The sequence below is a fragment of the Urocitellus parryii genome, chromosome 12 (assembly GCF_045843805.1).
Source record: "Urocitellus parryii isolate mUroPar1 chromosome 12, mUroPar1.hap1, whole genome shotgun sequence".
NCBI lineage: Eukaryota > Metazoa > Chordata > Mammalia > Rodentia > Sciuridae > Urocitellus > Urocitellus parryii.
The window spans coordinates 6550606-6566872 of NC_135542.1; the positions used below are offsets into that span (position 1 = coordinate 6550606).

Here is a 16267-nt window from a genome sequence, read left to right on the forward strand (position 1 = left end):
GACGTTCCCTTCACCAGGAGACAGGACACCTTCAGGAGGAAGGCTCACAGTGGGGCCACCTTTGAAGTTCTGTGGCAGGAAGATGAAGAATACCATGACCAGCAGAAAGCCGGACTCTCGTTTGTTTTGCAACAATCCCTGAATTGAAGGAGGGAGGGAGTGAACGCAGATCTGCTTAACAGTTTCTCCCTTCCATTGGGTTTTTCAGGCAAAGGATATTAAAAGGGAATCTAGTGGTAGAAGATCAGCATGGGGCTCCATGTCTGCAATGGGTGAGCAGCATTGGGGGGGAAGGAAATGTTCCCGGGCAGACGTGGATTAGTCAAGGACTAACGTTTTGATGACACCCATATCCCAAGGTCACAATCACTTCTGTGGGCAAGTTTCACATGGAAACCTGAGTTCCTAGACTTATGGATTATGGATACGATGTGAAGAGGGAGCACTAAAACATTGAGGACCCATCGAAGGACCCCAAATCTTCAGCAAGCAGGCCTTCAGAATTCCCAATGCAAATCATGATTCTTATTTTTATGTTTTTATTTTTTAGTGGAAGACACTAAATTCAAGCCAGATATTCTGGATCCCATCCAGGACACACTGGAAGTAGAACTTGGTAAGCTCATCCATGTTATCTTCTTTGAATGACACTGGGCTTCTAGAGCAGGTCTAAATGATTAGGAAAAGAAGACTAGGGTTTTGATGAAGCGGAATTGGGTATGAATCTTAACTCAGGTCTGCCTAGTTCTGTGACCCTGCACAGTTACTAAATCCTCCTAAGATCCAGTCCCTATATCTGCTAATAGGCATGATAAAATTGATTTTACAGGGCTTTATTGAGTATTATGGAGCAATGGATGATAAACGAATGGTGCATTGGACATGACCAATAGATTTTAGATTCTCCTAGGAAGAAGAGGTTATACATGTGGGTTTTGTTTATTAATATACCACCTTGAGTGGCATTACCTTTATAAATATGATATTTGGTCTTTACAAGAAATATAGTGGAATACTACAAACCCCATGCAAACATATTACAAAATGGTGTCATTTGCGGGGTGCAGGGGAAATGGACATCCCCCGTTTTGTCTCCTTTCACTTTGTCAAGTTCAATAACACTTATGTCTTTTCCTAAAGCCAAAGAATGGATACGTTTAACACCAAATGGTTTCTTTTTCAATAAAATATGTGCTCTCTTAAATACTGATATAAGACTTGTTATTGTAGAAATGTAAAAAGAGATACTATGGTATAAGATCACTGGGTGGCCATAGCAGCATGTCCTGAAGACAGAAATAGTGACAGCAATACAGGAAACATTATGAGAATGGAAGAAAGAAGAAAGAAAAAAGATTAATTCCAAATATGTAGTCAAGTTACATACGGCATGAGTGAGCTTTAAAGCATTATCGGTAGGAAAACTTTAACGTGCAAAAATTACTTTTCAATTGGAGGCCCTGAACATTTCCTGGTTAAATATTGTTTGAGGCAGAGCGTTTCTGGATATTTCTTTTGGAGATGGTAGGTAGAAAGAGGATAGTCTAATAATAAGAATGCCAATCCATGGTACCTTATTCATAAAACACAGCTGAGTATCTAAATAATTTCTTCTTTAAATTACATGCTATAGGAACCTCATGAATGTCATTTAATATGCAAACATTGGTTAGTAAAATATTCTTTACTGATGCACATTGTATTCTATAGTGGTGTCAAAGACCATGCTGGTCACTAAAACTCTCATTTCCCTGATGTCTTGCTCAAACCACACCTGACTGTGTTAATCTTCATGTTGAGAACAGACAGTAAAATTTTTGAGACATGAGTGTTGCCCATGAGAGACGAACACACAAGGACCATTGTGTTTCTTAACGAGATGTGTCAACACTTGGTTATTTCTGGCATACAAGCTTTCTTCTGCCAGTTGGGCAGAAATTGTCTCCTGGCCACGTCTTCCTCCCCATCAGGGGACAAAGCTTTCTCATATTCTTCCTTCCTATTTTCTTGGACTTGTTTATTGTCAGGAAAGTCTTTAACTCTTCGCTGCAAAGCACGATTTGGCTTCGAAAAGCTCTTTAGACCCGTGATAAAGTGGTACATCCAATATGCTGACCGGGAGTGGGAAGCCCCAAATTCTGAGAAGAAAAGGTAAGGAAAAGAGATAAGTCTTTGCAACCCAGACTAGATGCTTTCACCCTTAGAAATTGCTAAAATGTGCACAGCTGATTGTATTTAGTAGGCTAGACACTATTACCAACTAGTGGAGAAAACAAAAACACAGAAATGCATTTGTATGCTCATTTTAGACCTGAGGCCTTGCAGATTCTGGTGGGGACATAGGATGAACCAGTCATGCATAACAACATTTTGGTCAGTGAAAGATCCGTATGTGATTGGTACCATTGAGTGACATCAGAGCCACCTTAGCTTGTGTTAAGTACACTCTGATGCTCCTGCAATGATAGAATCAACTCAGCTTGTCATTTAGTGATGCATGAGTGTGTGACAGTGTTTTGCTTTTGTTCTGGTTTTGCTTTTGGTGCTGGAGAGCAAATCCAGGGCCATCTAGCATGCTGAGCAAGCATGCTACCACTGAGCAACACCCTAGACCTTCAAGTGGTTTTAAGGTTTACTTTAGTGCAACAGTTTGATGTGGCTGCCTTAAACATCAAGGTATCCAGCAGACAGACATGCTGAGTCAGGTTGCTGGAGGAGAAGTAGCACATCCAACCAGTGCTATGCATTCAATTTGCCATGAGTTCAGGGATCCAAATTTGCAGAATCATTAACAATTGGGAAAGTATCCAGAGGAAATAGCCCCATAATGCAGAGCTTGGCAAAAACAGCACACAAGATATTTGAAGCCATTTAACCTGAAAGAGAAAACTCAGGGGTGGGTTATCTGTCTTGAAATGCCTTCTTGTGAAGTTGGACTGTGCTCTCTGGAGCACAAAACCCACATCAGTGGATGGAATTTACTGCTGAGAGAGTTTAACCAATAGAAAGGGAATTTAGACATTCAAAGACACTCAGTGCTTCAAAAGCCTACGGTCTTTTGAAGAGTCAAAGGGCTTGAATAAAGCCATGTTCAATTAGCTATGTTGCTAGATGATGTGCCCCTCATTTTCCCCAAATCTTACCCAAAGTAAGAATCTATGTATTAGTGTTTTCTTCTAATTTTTAAAACATCTTAGTGACCAAATGTGATATCACTTTGAAAAGCACACATCATCACAAAATGTTAAGAATAGATTTTGGTAAGAGAAATAGAATTTAGCCAGAATTTCTTAGATCAGAGGAATCATTGGGTCCCAACTTAGGCTGACATTGCATTAGAGATCAGATTTGCCTCGGATTTGAATCTGTTTTCCAGCTAGTGGCAATGTGCACCTGACCCCCTGTGAGCCTCCCTCACCCCATCTGTGACCTGTGGATAATAACCTCGCTTTGCAAGGTCACTGTCAGGGGCAGATGCAGGAGAGGTGACGTGTTCATCACAGGCTATGGCAGGCAGGAAGTGCTCAGTGATGAAGAGGTGGTTTAGGAGGCTCACAGCAATGCCGTCTTAAACACCATCGGCATCAAAAAGACTTCATAAGGTGAAGACAAGAGTGAAGACTGGTGATTTTAGAGAATCCAGATTGTGAATAAATGCCTGAACTCACAGCTTCCGGGATGGGGCAGCAGGGCATGGATCAGCGGTATGACCTGTGGCTCCTCATCTACCTGCTGGGCCTGTCTATCCCTGGCCAAGTTAGGAGGCTCATAGTATTACTTTTAATGTTATCCTTAAATTATTGCTATTATCTGTCCTCAAGGGAAATTCTTGGAGTAAGGAAGGTGAGAGGAGGGCCCCCGTGAGTTATATCCTAGTGCAAATGTACAGCAGAACCAGTAAGTCACCCAAAGAATGGGCCTTCTCTGTCCATCTCCTGTTCTTCTGGTATCTTCAATTATTGACATGACCCTCCTCTTGAAAGCCAAACTGTTGACTGCTGACAAGAGTCACACACGCTGTCACAGTATGTCGATCTGTGTCACTGATCTGATATGGAATTTTCCCTCATTTTCTAGTATGCAATCCACTGTTAAGGATGAAGTTATTGAATGTGTTTTCTCCTTGGAAAAACTCACTCAGAGAGATCTTAGTAGAAAGTATGTTTGCTTTGCTCAGAACTCGATTGGGAATGTCACCTGGACTGTCCGCCTGAGGGAAAAGAAAGGAGGTAAGCCCAGAAGGTAGACCCCACTACAGGCAGCTGCTTTTCTTTGTGGAGGTAGGTATTTTCTTATCGAAGAGTGATAATAGGATACTAATGAACATTTCTTAGATGCCAGACACTATTTTAAGCACTTTGCTGTGTTACCCATTTAATAGCCTTGGCCAAAGCCAGGACACTAGTAAGCTGCAATACTCATTGATTCCGGGTGTGCCCTATGTGGTGGGCAAGGTGCTAAGACCGAATTCCCTTTTCTGCTTGCCTTGCTTGGCTTCCAGAGAACGTCCTGGATTCATGTTCTGATGGAAGGAGAACAGAGAAGGGGAAGAGTCATTTTTCTCAGGGTTCAGAATGTTATTTGTGTATCAGAGGTGGTAGCCATGTAAGCAGCTAGAGTAGAAATTCCAGGCAAGAAGCAGCAAAATGGTTCCATTCTCAGATTTTCCTGTTATCTGGGAGAGATATGGCTTCCTTTTTTTTTTTTCCCTGAAAATTATTGTTGTGCAAGACACCTTTCAGGTTAAATCAGCATACTACAGCAATGCAGCCACATTGATGTTTATAACACCTCAATTCACAATAGCCAGACTTTGGAATCAACCTAGGTGTCCTACAACAGATGAACGGATAAAGAAAATGTGGTGTATATACACAATGGAATATTATCCACCCATAAATAAGAATTAAGTTATGGCATTTGCTGGTAAATGGATGGAACTGGAGACTACCATGTTAAGTGAAATAAGCCAATCCCCAAACACCAAAGGAGGAATGTTCTCTCTGAAATGTTGATGCTAATCCACAACCAGCGAGCGTGGGGAGGGGAAGAATAGAAGTTCACTGGATTAGACAAAGGGGAATGAAGGGAAGGGAGGAGGTAGGAACAAATCAGATGTGACTTTCCTATCATTATAGACAATACACATCCAGTGTAACTTCACACCATGTACAACCACAAGAATGGGATCCTAATTAGAATAAGTTATACTCCATGTTTGTGTGATATGTCAAAATACATGCTGCTGTTACTTGTATCTTTCTTTGAGGAATGTAGGTAAGTTTTTATTTATACCTTTTATGATATATCATTCAAATTTCTTGCATTATCTTAAAATACTAATACAGTAGGGTTTTTTTGTCATATATATATAACAAAAGAGGTTCCTGGGGTGGAGATTCCTGTGACAATAGGGTATACTGTGATCATTAGGATAACACATTATGCTTTCAACTGAAAACTCGGAATTTTGGAAAATTTATATCTGACACTTAGATCTCAACAGCTATACAATTAAGATTTTTGGGGGATGAATTTGGTAGTAATATTCACACATGTGACTTTTAACATATTCTACAATAAAATATATATCAAGTTTTAGAAGAACCAAATAGCAGTGAAGAAATAGTTTCCAAGTGACAAAGTGTCATGGTGTAAAACCCATTAAGAGTGAAAGATGAAACAATGTTTTTTAATGTAACTGAGGATGAAGAATTAATTGATAATAGGTTCAGATTTCATGTAGCAACTAACTTTTAAGAAATGATTCCTGAGGTTTTTAAAATTTTTTATGTGTTCTAATTAATTATAATTAGAATAGAATGTGCTTTGATACGTCATACATAAGTAGAATATAATTTCTCATTCTTCTGGTTGTACGAGGTAGAATCCCACTGGTCATGCAGTGTGTATATATATATATATTTTTTTTTAATTATATATATATCTTAAAAGAACAATTTTTAAAAAAAGAAGTTCCAGGTAAGGAAGAGTTTCAAATTTCTTTAAGAAGATGCCCAGAGGTGTAGTTGATGTCCTTCATTCATTCAGTTAATTGATGACTAGTACCAGCAAGTTCAGAGGCGTGTAAGACAAAGTTCATTCCTAGCCAGTGGTGAGTGCTGTTTAATCATGGCTTCTCTCCAGAGTGCTCTATCCATTGTCTGTGTCAGGAACAGGGGATGTGCCTGGTCTCAGGAAGTTTAGATTTTCGTTGACATGACAGTATGGGAGTGTCCTTGACCATGTGCAATCAGGAGGATGCCAGTAGTTGTGTGGGAGTTTGAGAATGAAGGAGTGAATTGAACGGCTGTGAGAAGCTTCCCAGGCCCTCCCCATCAGGATCTGCCCATTCCCTGGGCTCTCTAGAGTTTACTGTCGATGGCTCCCTCGGGACGTGATTTTCGAGAGTCCCAGGTTCAGGGGAGATGCTGTTTCCAGTGGCAGGAAACGGTGCTGGGCAAGCCCTGGGTGTGGGCTGCGGGTGGCCTTGGCCCAGGAGCGCTGCTGCTGCTGCTCACGGCTCCCCTGTCCCCCCAGTGGTGTTCCTGTACATCCTGCTGGGCACCGTCATGACCCTGGTGGGCACACTGGCAGCAGGCGCCCTCATCTACATGTACTGGATTGAAATGGTGTTGCTGTGCCGAAGCTGCCGGAGCAAGGACGAGACTCTCAGGGGTAAGCTGGCCCCAACCCGCCACCTGACATTCCCTGGGAAACAAGTTGGACCAAGACCTTAGAAAAGTGCCACCACTACCCATTGGATCTGTGCCCTCGGAGTTATCTTAGGGAACAATTCCAGATGCCTCCTGCCAGCCGGTACAGCGCACGAGGGACACTCTGTGGCTTCTTCCAGATCTGGTGGCCTCACACCAGGGAAGGCTGCCCCTGGAGTCTCGTAGATGATGCTATTGTGGGGTTTGATAATCCTCTCTCTGCTAACCAACCTAAGACAATGGGGCAAATAACATCTTTGTGCCTCGGTTTCTTCATCTATAAAATAGAACAGCAATCACACCCATCAAAAAGGATGCTGGGAGAGCCTGTGAAGGCACAGCACGCATTTACAGTGACACCTTCACAAATAGGAAACCTCAGCACCTGCTAGCAATTTTTTTCTAGCAGGCAGAGCGTTATACATGCCTGTTATGTGTATTAGCTACGTTAATTATCTTATGAGCCAAGCAGGGAAAGATAAAATCTGTGTCCAAAATTGAACCTAGAGATGTAGAGATCTATAAGCTGAAAGTGTTTTTGAGATGTATTTTTAAAAAATCATCTTTTTGAATGGGGCAAATTATTTAATCAATGGCTTAATTGTTTCCTTAGGCAATTTCATACTGTTTTGCTAAAGTTTTACCTGGCTTATGATTCAAGAGCTTGTGTGTAAGAGTCACTCAACGGTGAAACTTTTCAACGTGTTTTTTCTCCTTCTGGTTTGCAAAGACCACTTTTTAAGTAATCAGATCTGGAGGCAGAGCGGGTTTTTCAAGCACAGTGATGCAGCGCCCTCTGCTGGCTAACATGATATTTTCAACAAAATGAATACTCAGAAGCTAAGGCCGAATATTCAAAACGTACTCATAAAACATAACATTTGTGGAGGATCTAGGGGGTCAGCTAACACTGCACTCTCTAATTTTATTAATATGAAATTTAGTTTCCATATTATATGAAAATCCTTGTGTGCTGATGTTTCACCATGGATATAGAAGAAATAGAGGCGATTATGGTGCACGACACCTTGAAACTGTGTAGCGCCTACTGGCCAGCTACGCCTCAGAGCATCCTCCTTCCCACCCGGACCACGAGGTGCATGACAGATTAGCTTCCTGGACCTTGGCTCTTTGGCATTCCCCTCGCTTGACTCTTGGCCTTTCCTTTTCTGAGGCCTCTTAGATTCACATTGAGCAGGTAGGTATTCCGCCAAACCACGAAGTTGATCTACCAACTATTTTTGTAGCAATGCTGCTTGACAGGAGTTGTGAAGTGCTGGAATATAAACCAGTTGTGTCCCATTCCAAAGCCGGGTGAGTTAGCTTTTGGAATTTTCTACTTCATTCAGTTAGTTCTTCAGTATATATCAGCAATCAATGTGCATTTGTAATAACATAGTCAACAGAGGCAGAATAGACCTCTAAAATATCCTGAGACAAGTTCTATCAGTTTACTTTCCCATTTAGAAGAGAGTGGAATGGACACAAACCAGACACGAAGCACATCAGATGTGTTATCTCCTGCAATACGTATCAGCCTATGGAGAGTCATAGCACCCTCTTTTTGCATATGAAGATTTAAATATAAGTACAGTCATGCATCATTTTACGACAGATTCACATTCACAAATGCACCCCTAGGCAATTTTGTCACTGTACAAACATTGTAGAGTGTGCTTACATAAATGTAGAGGATATATCCTACTACACACCTCAGGTGTCAGTTACATGGCGTGTGTGTGTGTGTGTGTGTGTGTGTGTGTGTCGTAGCCTGTGATTTCAAGGGTCATGGTGAACAAAACAACATGAGATTAATCAAGCACAAGAGAAAATAATGTGATCAAGAGACCAGGCAAACAGCAGGTCTGTGTGTCTGCTGCTCCTGTAACACGACATGGTTTTTTATCGTCAGTTTTTTACAAGTAGAAGTAGCACTCTGAAATAACTACAAAAGTATAGTACATTAACACATCAACCAGTGGCATGATTGTGTACCGAGTGTGACTTACTGTACATTACTGTATGGGCTGCACTTTGACATATCAGGCAAGACAGCAGGTTTGTGAACACCACCATCGCCACAGACACACAAGTAATGCTCTGCCCCATGATGCTGTGGTGGCTGCAACATGGCAGGTGATGGGAGTTCTTCAGCTTTAATTTTATGTGTATGCAGTTTGTCACTGAAGTGTCCTTGGGGGGAGTGCATGGCTGTTAATGTGACATGAACTCTCTAAGGGGCTATTTTTTTCTCCTAGGGAAGCAATGGGCTGGGTCTTGGCAGTGTCTACCTGACTGGATATTATCACGCTGTGATGAACCAGACTTCTCTTTGATGTGTACCTAGCGAGACAGAGACAGTGCAGAGGCAGAGAAAGCTCATGGCCCTCCTGAGTGCATGAGATTTAATCACAGGAGGCCCCAGCTGTTTGATCTGCCCCCAGCCCAGTAGTGCTTCATGAATTAGAATTCAATGGGGGCTGGACAATCCCTACCACTCAACAGTGTGATTTTGAAATGGATGCAGCTGCTGGGTCTGATGATTAGTAGTATTTCTTCAAATCCATTTTGTAAGGATTTCCCGTTTGCTCCAAGCGTCTGTTTGTGGTACCCTGATGGTAAAACAATGTCAACGGCTCATGTTTTCCATTGTTTCTCTTCCTCAGATAAAAAGGAATTCGATGCTTTCGTATCCTATGCCAAATGGAGCTCTTTGGAGAGCGAAGCCTCTTCAGCTCCGAGTGAGGAGCAGTTGGCCTTGAATCTGTTTCCTGAAGTTCTGGAAAACAAATATGGATACACTTTGTGCTTGCTTGAGAGAGATGTGGTCCCCGGAGGAGGTATGTCTGGGGGCAGGGGGAACCACCTTTGGGAATAAAGGGCACTTCAATACAACTCTGAAGTTTTTGGGTTTTTTTTGCTGTCATTCTTTCTTTGGGACATATCTTCTGGCTGGTTTCATGGACCTAGATCATCTTGGGTAACAATCTAGAAGAACGTGTTCCAGAGACATGCTCCCTCATCAAAAGAATCCATTTTCAGAAGGATACTAGGGAGGCTACCCAGGACAAAGGTGTCTTTCCTGGATCCTTACTGGGACGTCGTCTCTGTCATTGCAAACAGGAGGTCCTCCTGATTTCTGGAACTCTACCCTCAGGAGATGTTCCAGCATCCTGCCTCACTCATCTCCTGGGACGTCCCAAGACCCCGGGTAGCCCATAAGCTTTGTTTCTAGAGGAAGTGACAGTTTGGGCAAACAGAATGCAAGGAGAGAGGTATGCAGTGGAGAGTCACTAGAGAGTAGAGTATATTTTGGGAAGCCAATAGAGATGACGTAATAAAAGTGCCAGAGTGGGCCATGTCTCCCTTCCCTGTAGGGAGCTCCCTGGATGGATCAGTGAGGTTACTGTGACTCAAGGTTTAACTTTATCCATGGCAAATCATTGAACTCTTTATTTCTAGTGTATGCAGAAGACATTGTGAGCATTATTAAGAAGAGCAGAAGAGGAATATTTATCTTGAGCCCCAACTATGTCAATGGACCCAGTGTCTTTGAACTCCAAGCAGCGGTGAATCTTGCCTTGGATGATCAAACGCTGAAACTAATTTTAATTAAGTTCCGTTCCTTCCAAGAGCCAGAGTCTCTACCTCAGCTTGTGAAAAAGGCTCTCAGGGTCTTACCCACAGTCACTTGGAAAGGCTTCAAATCAGTTCGTCCCACTTCCAGATTCTGGACACAGATGCGCTACCACATGCCTGCTAAAAACTCCAGAAGATTCAAATAGAACCAGCTCAGAATGAGCTCGAGGATTCCCCTCCCCCCCTCACTGGAAAAGATTCCTCAGAACAGAAACCACTGGGAGGAGCTCCAGCCTAGGGATGGCAAACCCAGCCAGAAACCCCTTCCTCGCCAGCCTCGGGGAGGAGAGCTGTGCGTGGGCAGAAGGTCAACGGAGACTCACTAACGGAAAGTTGAGTGTCTTTCGGCCGGCCCCAAGCAACCTGGACAGGCACTGGAGGGAGACGGAGTCTGTGGTCTAGAGCCGTTGCTCCTCTGGACTGGACAGGGGGAGAGTGATCTGTCACGCACACCCACAAGGTTTTCCGACACTTGTGAGCTGAATCAGCAGATGCCGCTGCTTCTGCTCTGTGGCTAGGGACTGTCCTCGCTGCTGTGGACCTATGAATTCATGTCATTTGCAATCAAATAAATATATTTATTTATTAGACATGAGTAATTTAATATCTGCCTAAAGCCTTTTCTGTTCCACGTTCTCCCATCAAGTCTGCAGCACAGGAAGTGAAAATAAAGAGATTAAAGGGACACAGGGTGGGCAGGGGTATAGTCCGTCTCTGCTGGGAGCTGGTGGGAAATGACCCCCCTGAGCATGTGGACTACAGGTGCATGTAGGTTTGCAATGGGATGACTCAGTGTGTCGTAAGTCACACACGCGTTTAGTGTACTGAATCTGTTGAACTGCCTAGCTGAGTAGGACAGCACACGGTGGCACATTGGTCAGTTCCCTTGGTGACTTTGTGGCTGGCCCGGGAGCTACACTCACTCCTGTTTCCCCACATCTCAGGAGAGGGTCAGACTGCATATCGCTGGCCCCCAAGAAGACCCAAATTCAAAATTCAAAGTTTAACTACTACAGAATAGATATCGCTATTGCAACTTCAGAAAGAAAAAAAAATCACACTGACTGTGGAGGAAGGAGTCCCTTCCTTTGGGCTGACACAATCTATGTCAAGATACAGGCTTGGGGACAGAGTGGTGCTAACTTGAGTTCCTCCGTGTCTCATTGACCAGAGACCCTTAGACTGAGCTTCAAGTTTATGACAGTCCCCTGGGCCACTGGAAGCAGGGATCAACTGGGCCAAGATGACTCCCCAGTGAGGAGACGAGGAGTACACTAACACTTGTGTGCAAACTAGAAAGGCAGGGACAGGAGTCCGTGGTCACACCCAGCCTGGGAAATTAGCGGACACACCATGTGAAAGTCAGGAGAATGGAGCTGAGACAGAGCTTCAGTGTGAGTTACTGCTGAGGTCCACAGCCTTCTGTATATCCTGACCTCGTGGTAACCAAGTGATATGCTGAGGGCCAAGTCCTTCTTCCTGATGGACAAGGCAAGTTCGTTTTCTTTACAAGAGTTCAAACTGCAGTTAAAATAATGTTCTGGTCACATACAGACGTAAAACCATCTCGTGCTGTCTTTCTTGATGGAGGGAATGATTCATCGTTTGGATAATTAAGCCAAACAGCTCCTGACTGATTCACATGGAGTGTGTCACATCCACTGGTCTGAATGGGGTCCAAGTGCAGAGCGGGTAAGACCTTGTCATCTGGCCACTTGGTGCCTGTGTGAGATGTTTTTCTGATCTTTCTTTACGGAGGCACCCACATCATAAAAACCACTGTGGCTCTGGCACCAAGCAACATCCTTGTTGGGAATTTCAGTGATAAAGTTAAAGAGGAGAAAAAGGGTATAAATTATGCCTGGAGGAAGTCTCTTGTGGGAAGGATCATTGTGGGGTCTCAGCAGGGAGGAACCCACATTGTCATGGGCCTTGCTGTGCCATCCTCTCTCTGAGACCTCAGACTTAGAATGCTTTCTTTTTTGGCTGGTGCATCCAAATTTATGTCTTAAAAAAATATGAAAAAAAGTAAGAAAAAGAAAAGATTCCCCTGTGACGAAGTTCCCAATGGTCCAGAGTTCTGTCTTCGGCGTTACGGAAAAAGCCTCAGACTTGTACCTACACAAAAAGAAAAATCCCTAACTCTGATATTTATACAATGCACTCTTTCTAGGTTAGTAAGTATACTGAAGATGAAAAAAAAAATTAGCATTTAGGACAAAAGGTTATTTATATTTCCTATATGCAAACCAACCAAAACAAAGGAAACATCCAAAATACATTTTCTACACATAACAGACTATAATCCAGCAGCTGGACTCAGTGGAATACAATCAGAAAAGAGTATTATTTTCTCACCACATCTTCTAAATAAGAGGCCCCAGGTCTGGTTCCTGTTATCCCAGGGTAATTGTCCAGAGTGCTTTCTTTCACTCTGAAAATGTGTCCTAGTTAGGAGGGTGAGGGCCCTACCTCCAACACAGCCGAGGTCACTCCTTACTGACTCTGTGACACCTTAGGTGATCTTCACCGCCTTTCTGGTCTCTGTTGGCCGTGAATACTGATATTTAACATTTATATTATTTCCGGGTGGTCATTTTGGGCAAGATGGAGTAAATACCTGCCACTCTGATCCTCTCACTTTAGCCATAAAACCCAGGAGAATGCAGAGGAAAAACAATTTGAGGATTCCAAAGAGTCGATAGAAGCAAACAGACTGAAGAAGACAAGAATTCAAAGTTTTATGGTTTTATTTCTACCTACTATCTCCGGACTTAACTTAGTCTGAAGCCCACAGGGGGTGTTAAGGATGATAGAGAGAGCTGTAGAAGACCTCTAGGCCTGGCTAGAAGACTGGTCAGGGCTTCCTGGCCTTTCTTCCTTTGTATCACTCCCGCCCCCCTGTTCTTTCATTGCCCAGATGCTAGGTCCTGCTGTGGTGGCAGCAACAGGACTAATACAAGACAGGAAGACGGGCCCTCAAGAGCCTACATCTCTCAGGCAGGGAAAGGCCCACGGCCCACTTTGGTACAAGGTGCTGTGGTCCCCAGAGGGTGTGGCAAACTATATTGAATTTTGTTTTCTCTCTATCCCTGTGCCATTTGACTGTGCATCCCAAAGCAGGGTAAGGAAGCCCCAGCACTCTGGCCCAAGAGCTGAGGGGAGATCTACGCCACGAGAAAGCACCGTGGAGACTACAGACAGAGAAGTGCAGTACAGTGAACCCAGAAAGCTGTTCAAGATCTCCTAGCTCATCACCAAGCTGCACCTAGGTGCATGTGACCCTAAATGGAATATCATCAACCTCCAGAATTGAATTATGGGATTGACCACTTCCTGAGCTCCAGATGAGCCATGGAAAGGTGTGTGCAGAGCAGGTGGGTCCAAACAGAGCCGAAAGGCAATAGAATTGAACTGACCCGTACTCAGAGGAGGCTTGAAGTTTAGGGGCCTTTTCCAACGGGGTCAATTGTCTGCTAAAATAAAAATGGTTCTACGAAGGTTGATGTTGGGAAACATTGAAAAGATGATATGGTCTGTTGAAAGTTAAAAAACATTAATATTTTCTGGGAGGATATTTAATGTAGGTAGATGTAGTATATAAGATAGCTATAAAATGAAGGAGGGAAGATGGGAGACTATATGTTGTTAAGATATCTAGATATCACATTTTTATAAAGAGACAAGTTTTCCAAAAGGAAAACTTGATGATCTTAAAATCCATAGGCACCTAACAACAGTATTTCAAAATACATGAAATAAAAATTGACAGGGTTGAAATTCCACAATTATAACTGGGACTTCATGCAACATTCTTCTCTCAAATATTGATTAAACTAGTAAACAAAAATTCAGCAGGTATGTGGAAGAGCAGAACACCACCACTTAATTGGTGTTTTCCTGGATCAACTTGACAATGACAGAACTCTTCTACCCAACACCAGCAGAATATACTTTCTTTTAATGAACACATAGAAAAGATGCTAAGACAGGCCATCTCCTAAACTGTAAAACAAACAAAACAAGAGTTAAAAACTTGAAATTATACAAAATATGTCTTCGATTCATAAAGGAGTTAAATTAGAAATTATTAACAGAAAATGACAAGAAAATCTTAAAACACTAGGAAACTGAACAATGCATTTCTAAATCAATCCACAGATAAAAGAGGAAGTCTCAAGAGAAATCAATTAAACTTTTCAAATAAAGATGAAAATATGATGTATCAAAGTTTGCCAGATGAGACTGAAAGTAAAACATGCTTAGAGGGGGAAGGTATATTATTAAGTATGGGCTTATATTAGAAAAGGAAAATACCTCAAACTTGATAACCTAAACTTCCACCATAGAATGTAAAAAAAATGGAAATGATACAGGTAAGAGTAGAAATTAATTCCACTGAAACCAGAAAACCATAGAGAAAATCAATAGCACCAAAGCTATTTTTTGTTTGTTTTTACATTACGGAGGGTTAAATCCAGACCCTTATATACACCGGGCTAGCACTCTATCACTGAGCTACATTCCCAATACCAGAAAGATGGTTTTTGAAAAGATCAGTAAAAATGATAACCACTAGCCAGACTGACCAAGATTAAAAAAGAAAAGAAAAGAAAAAAATCTTGGCTGGGGGCAGGGGTGGGGAACGGGACACAAAGGATCAGTATCGGGAGTGAAAGAAGCAATCTCACTTCAGACGCCACACATGTTAAAAGCACGATAAAACCACTATAGATACCGTATAGACAGAGTTTAAATGAAATCAACAAATTCCCCAAAGCTATAAAAATTCCCACAAGCTATAAAGACTCAGCCAAGCTGAAACAGATAACCTAGATTAGCCAAAACTATTACAGAAATGAAATTCCTACTTTAAAGTTTCCCGAACAGAAATCTCCAGACCTCAATGGTTTACTGCCTAATTCTACCATTTAAGGAAAGAAAAAGGAAAAAAAAACCCCACAATTTCTATAAAACTTCTTCCAGAAAACAGAAAAGGAAAGAAAGTTTTCAAAGCTCATTTTTCTAATACCAAAACCAAACAATGAAAGTATAAGAGAACGACAAATCATAATTCTTCACGAACATTGACAAAAATATTCAAGAAAACTGCAGCTAAAAATACGCCCTAACTAAGTGGAGTTTATCCTGGGAATTGAATGTCGGTTTAAAATTAAAAATCTTTCAATACAATCCTCCATGTTAACAGTTCACGAAAGAAAAACCATAGGATCATAGAAAGTAATTCCAAGATAGCACTTGATAAAATTTACCATTCTTTCATTATAAAACTGTTCAGCAAACTAAACATAGAAGATAACTTTCTCATTATGATAAATTGCTCTAAAAACAAACAGAAGCAAATACTACAGCTTACTGGTGAAAGACGATATACTTTACAATAATGAGAACAAGGCAAGAATATTCACTCTCAGAATCATATGCAACTTTGTATTGAAAGTCTTCATCAATGCAATAAGACAAGAAAAAATAAATAAAATGCATGCAGTTTGGAAAGAAAGAAATAAGATTGTCCTTATTCCTGAAACCTGATTTTCTATGTAGAAAATCCAAGATTACTCCTCCCCAAATTCCTAAAACTGATGAGTTTAGTATGTTTTCAGAGTAAAAACTTAACATGTAAAAATCAAATATATTTCAGTCTCTGGTGACAAACAATTGATAACTAAGAGTCAAAAAGTATTACCACTTACAATAGCTCAACAAAAAAAAGGAAGGAAGGAAAGAAGGAAGAAACACTTAGGTAAAAATTAACAAAACTTGTAAATGTTCTTTATGCTGAAAAACTACAAAATGCTTATAAAGAAAAATTAAATAGATGGAGATGTATAGCCTTCTCTTAACAAAATTCAAAGACACATCTCAGCAGGACATTTTGTAGATATAGGCAA

General features: G+C 41.7%; 1 protein-coding gene across 1 annotated transcript in view; it reads left to right on the top strand.

Moving 5' to 3' along the window:
- Window positions 1–10501, top strand: part of Il18rap (interleukin 18 receptor accessory protein) — a 28220-nt gene extending 17719 nt beyond the window's left edge. The window contains exons 5-10 of the mRNA XM_026408627.2: window positions 551–616; window positions 2028–2151; window positions 4078–4229; window positions 6541–6678; window positions 9383–9556; window positions 10179–10501. Of these exons, the coding sequence (XP_026264412.2) occupies window positions 551–616; window positions 2028–2151; window positions 4078–4229; window positions 6541–6678; window positions 9383–9556; window positions 10179–10501 (977 nt within the window). The remainder of the gene's footprint in view (window positions 1–550; window positions 617–2027; window positions 2152–4077; window positions 4230–6540; window positions 6679–9382; window positions 9557–10178) is intronic.
- Window positions 10502–16267: the final 5766 nt, after the last annotated feature.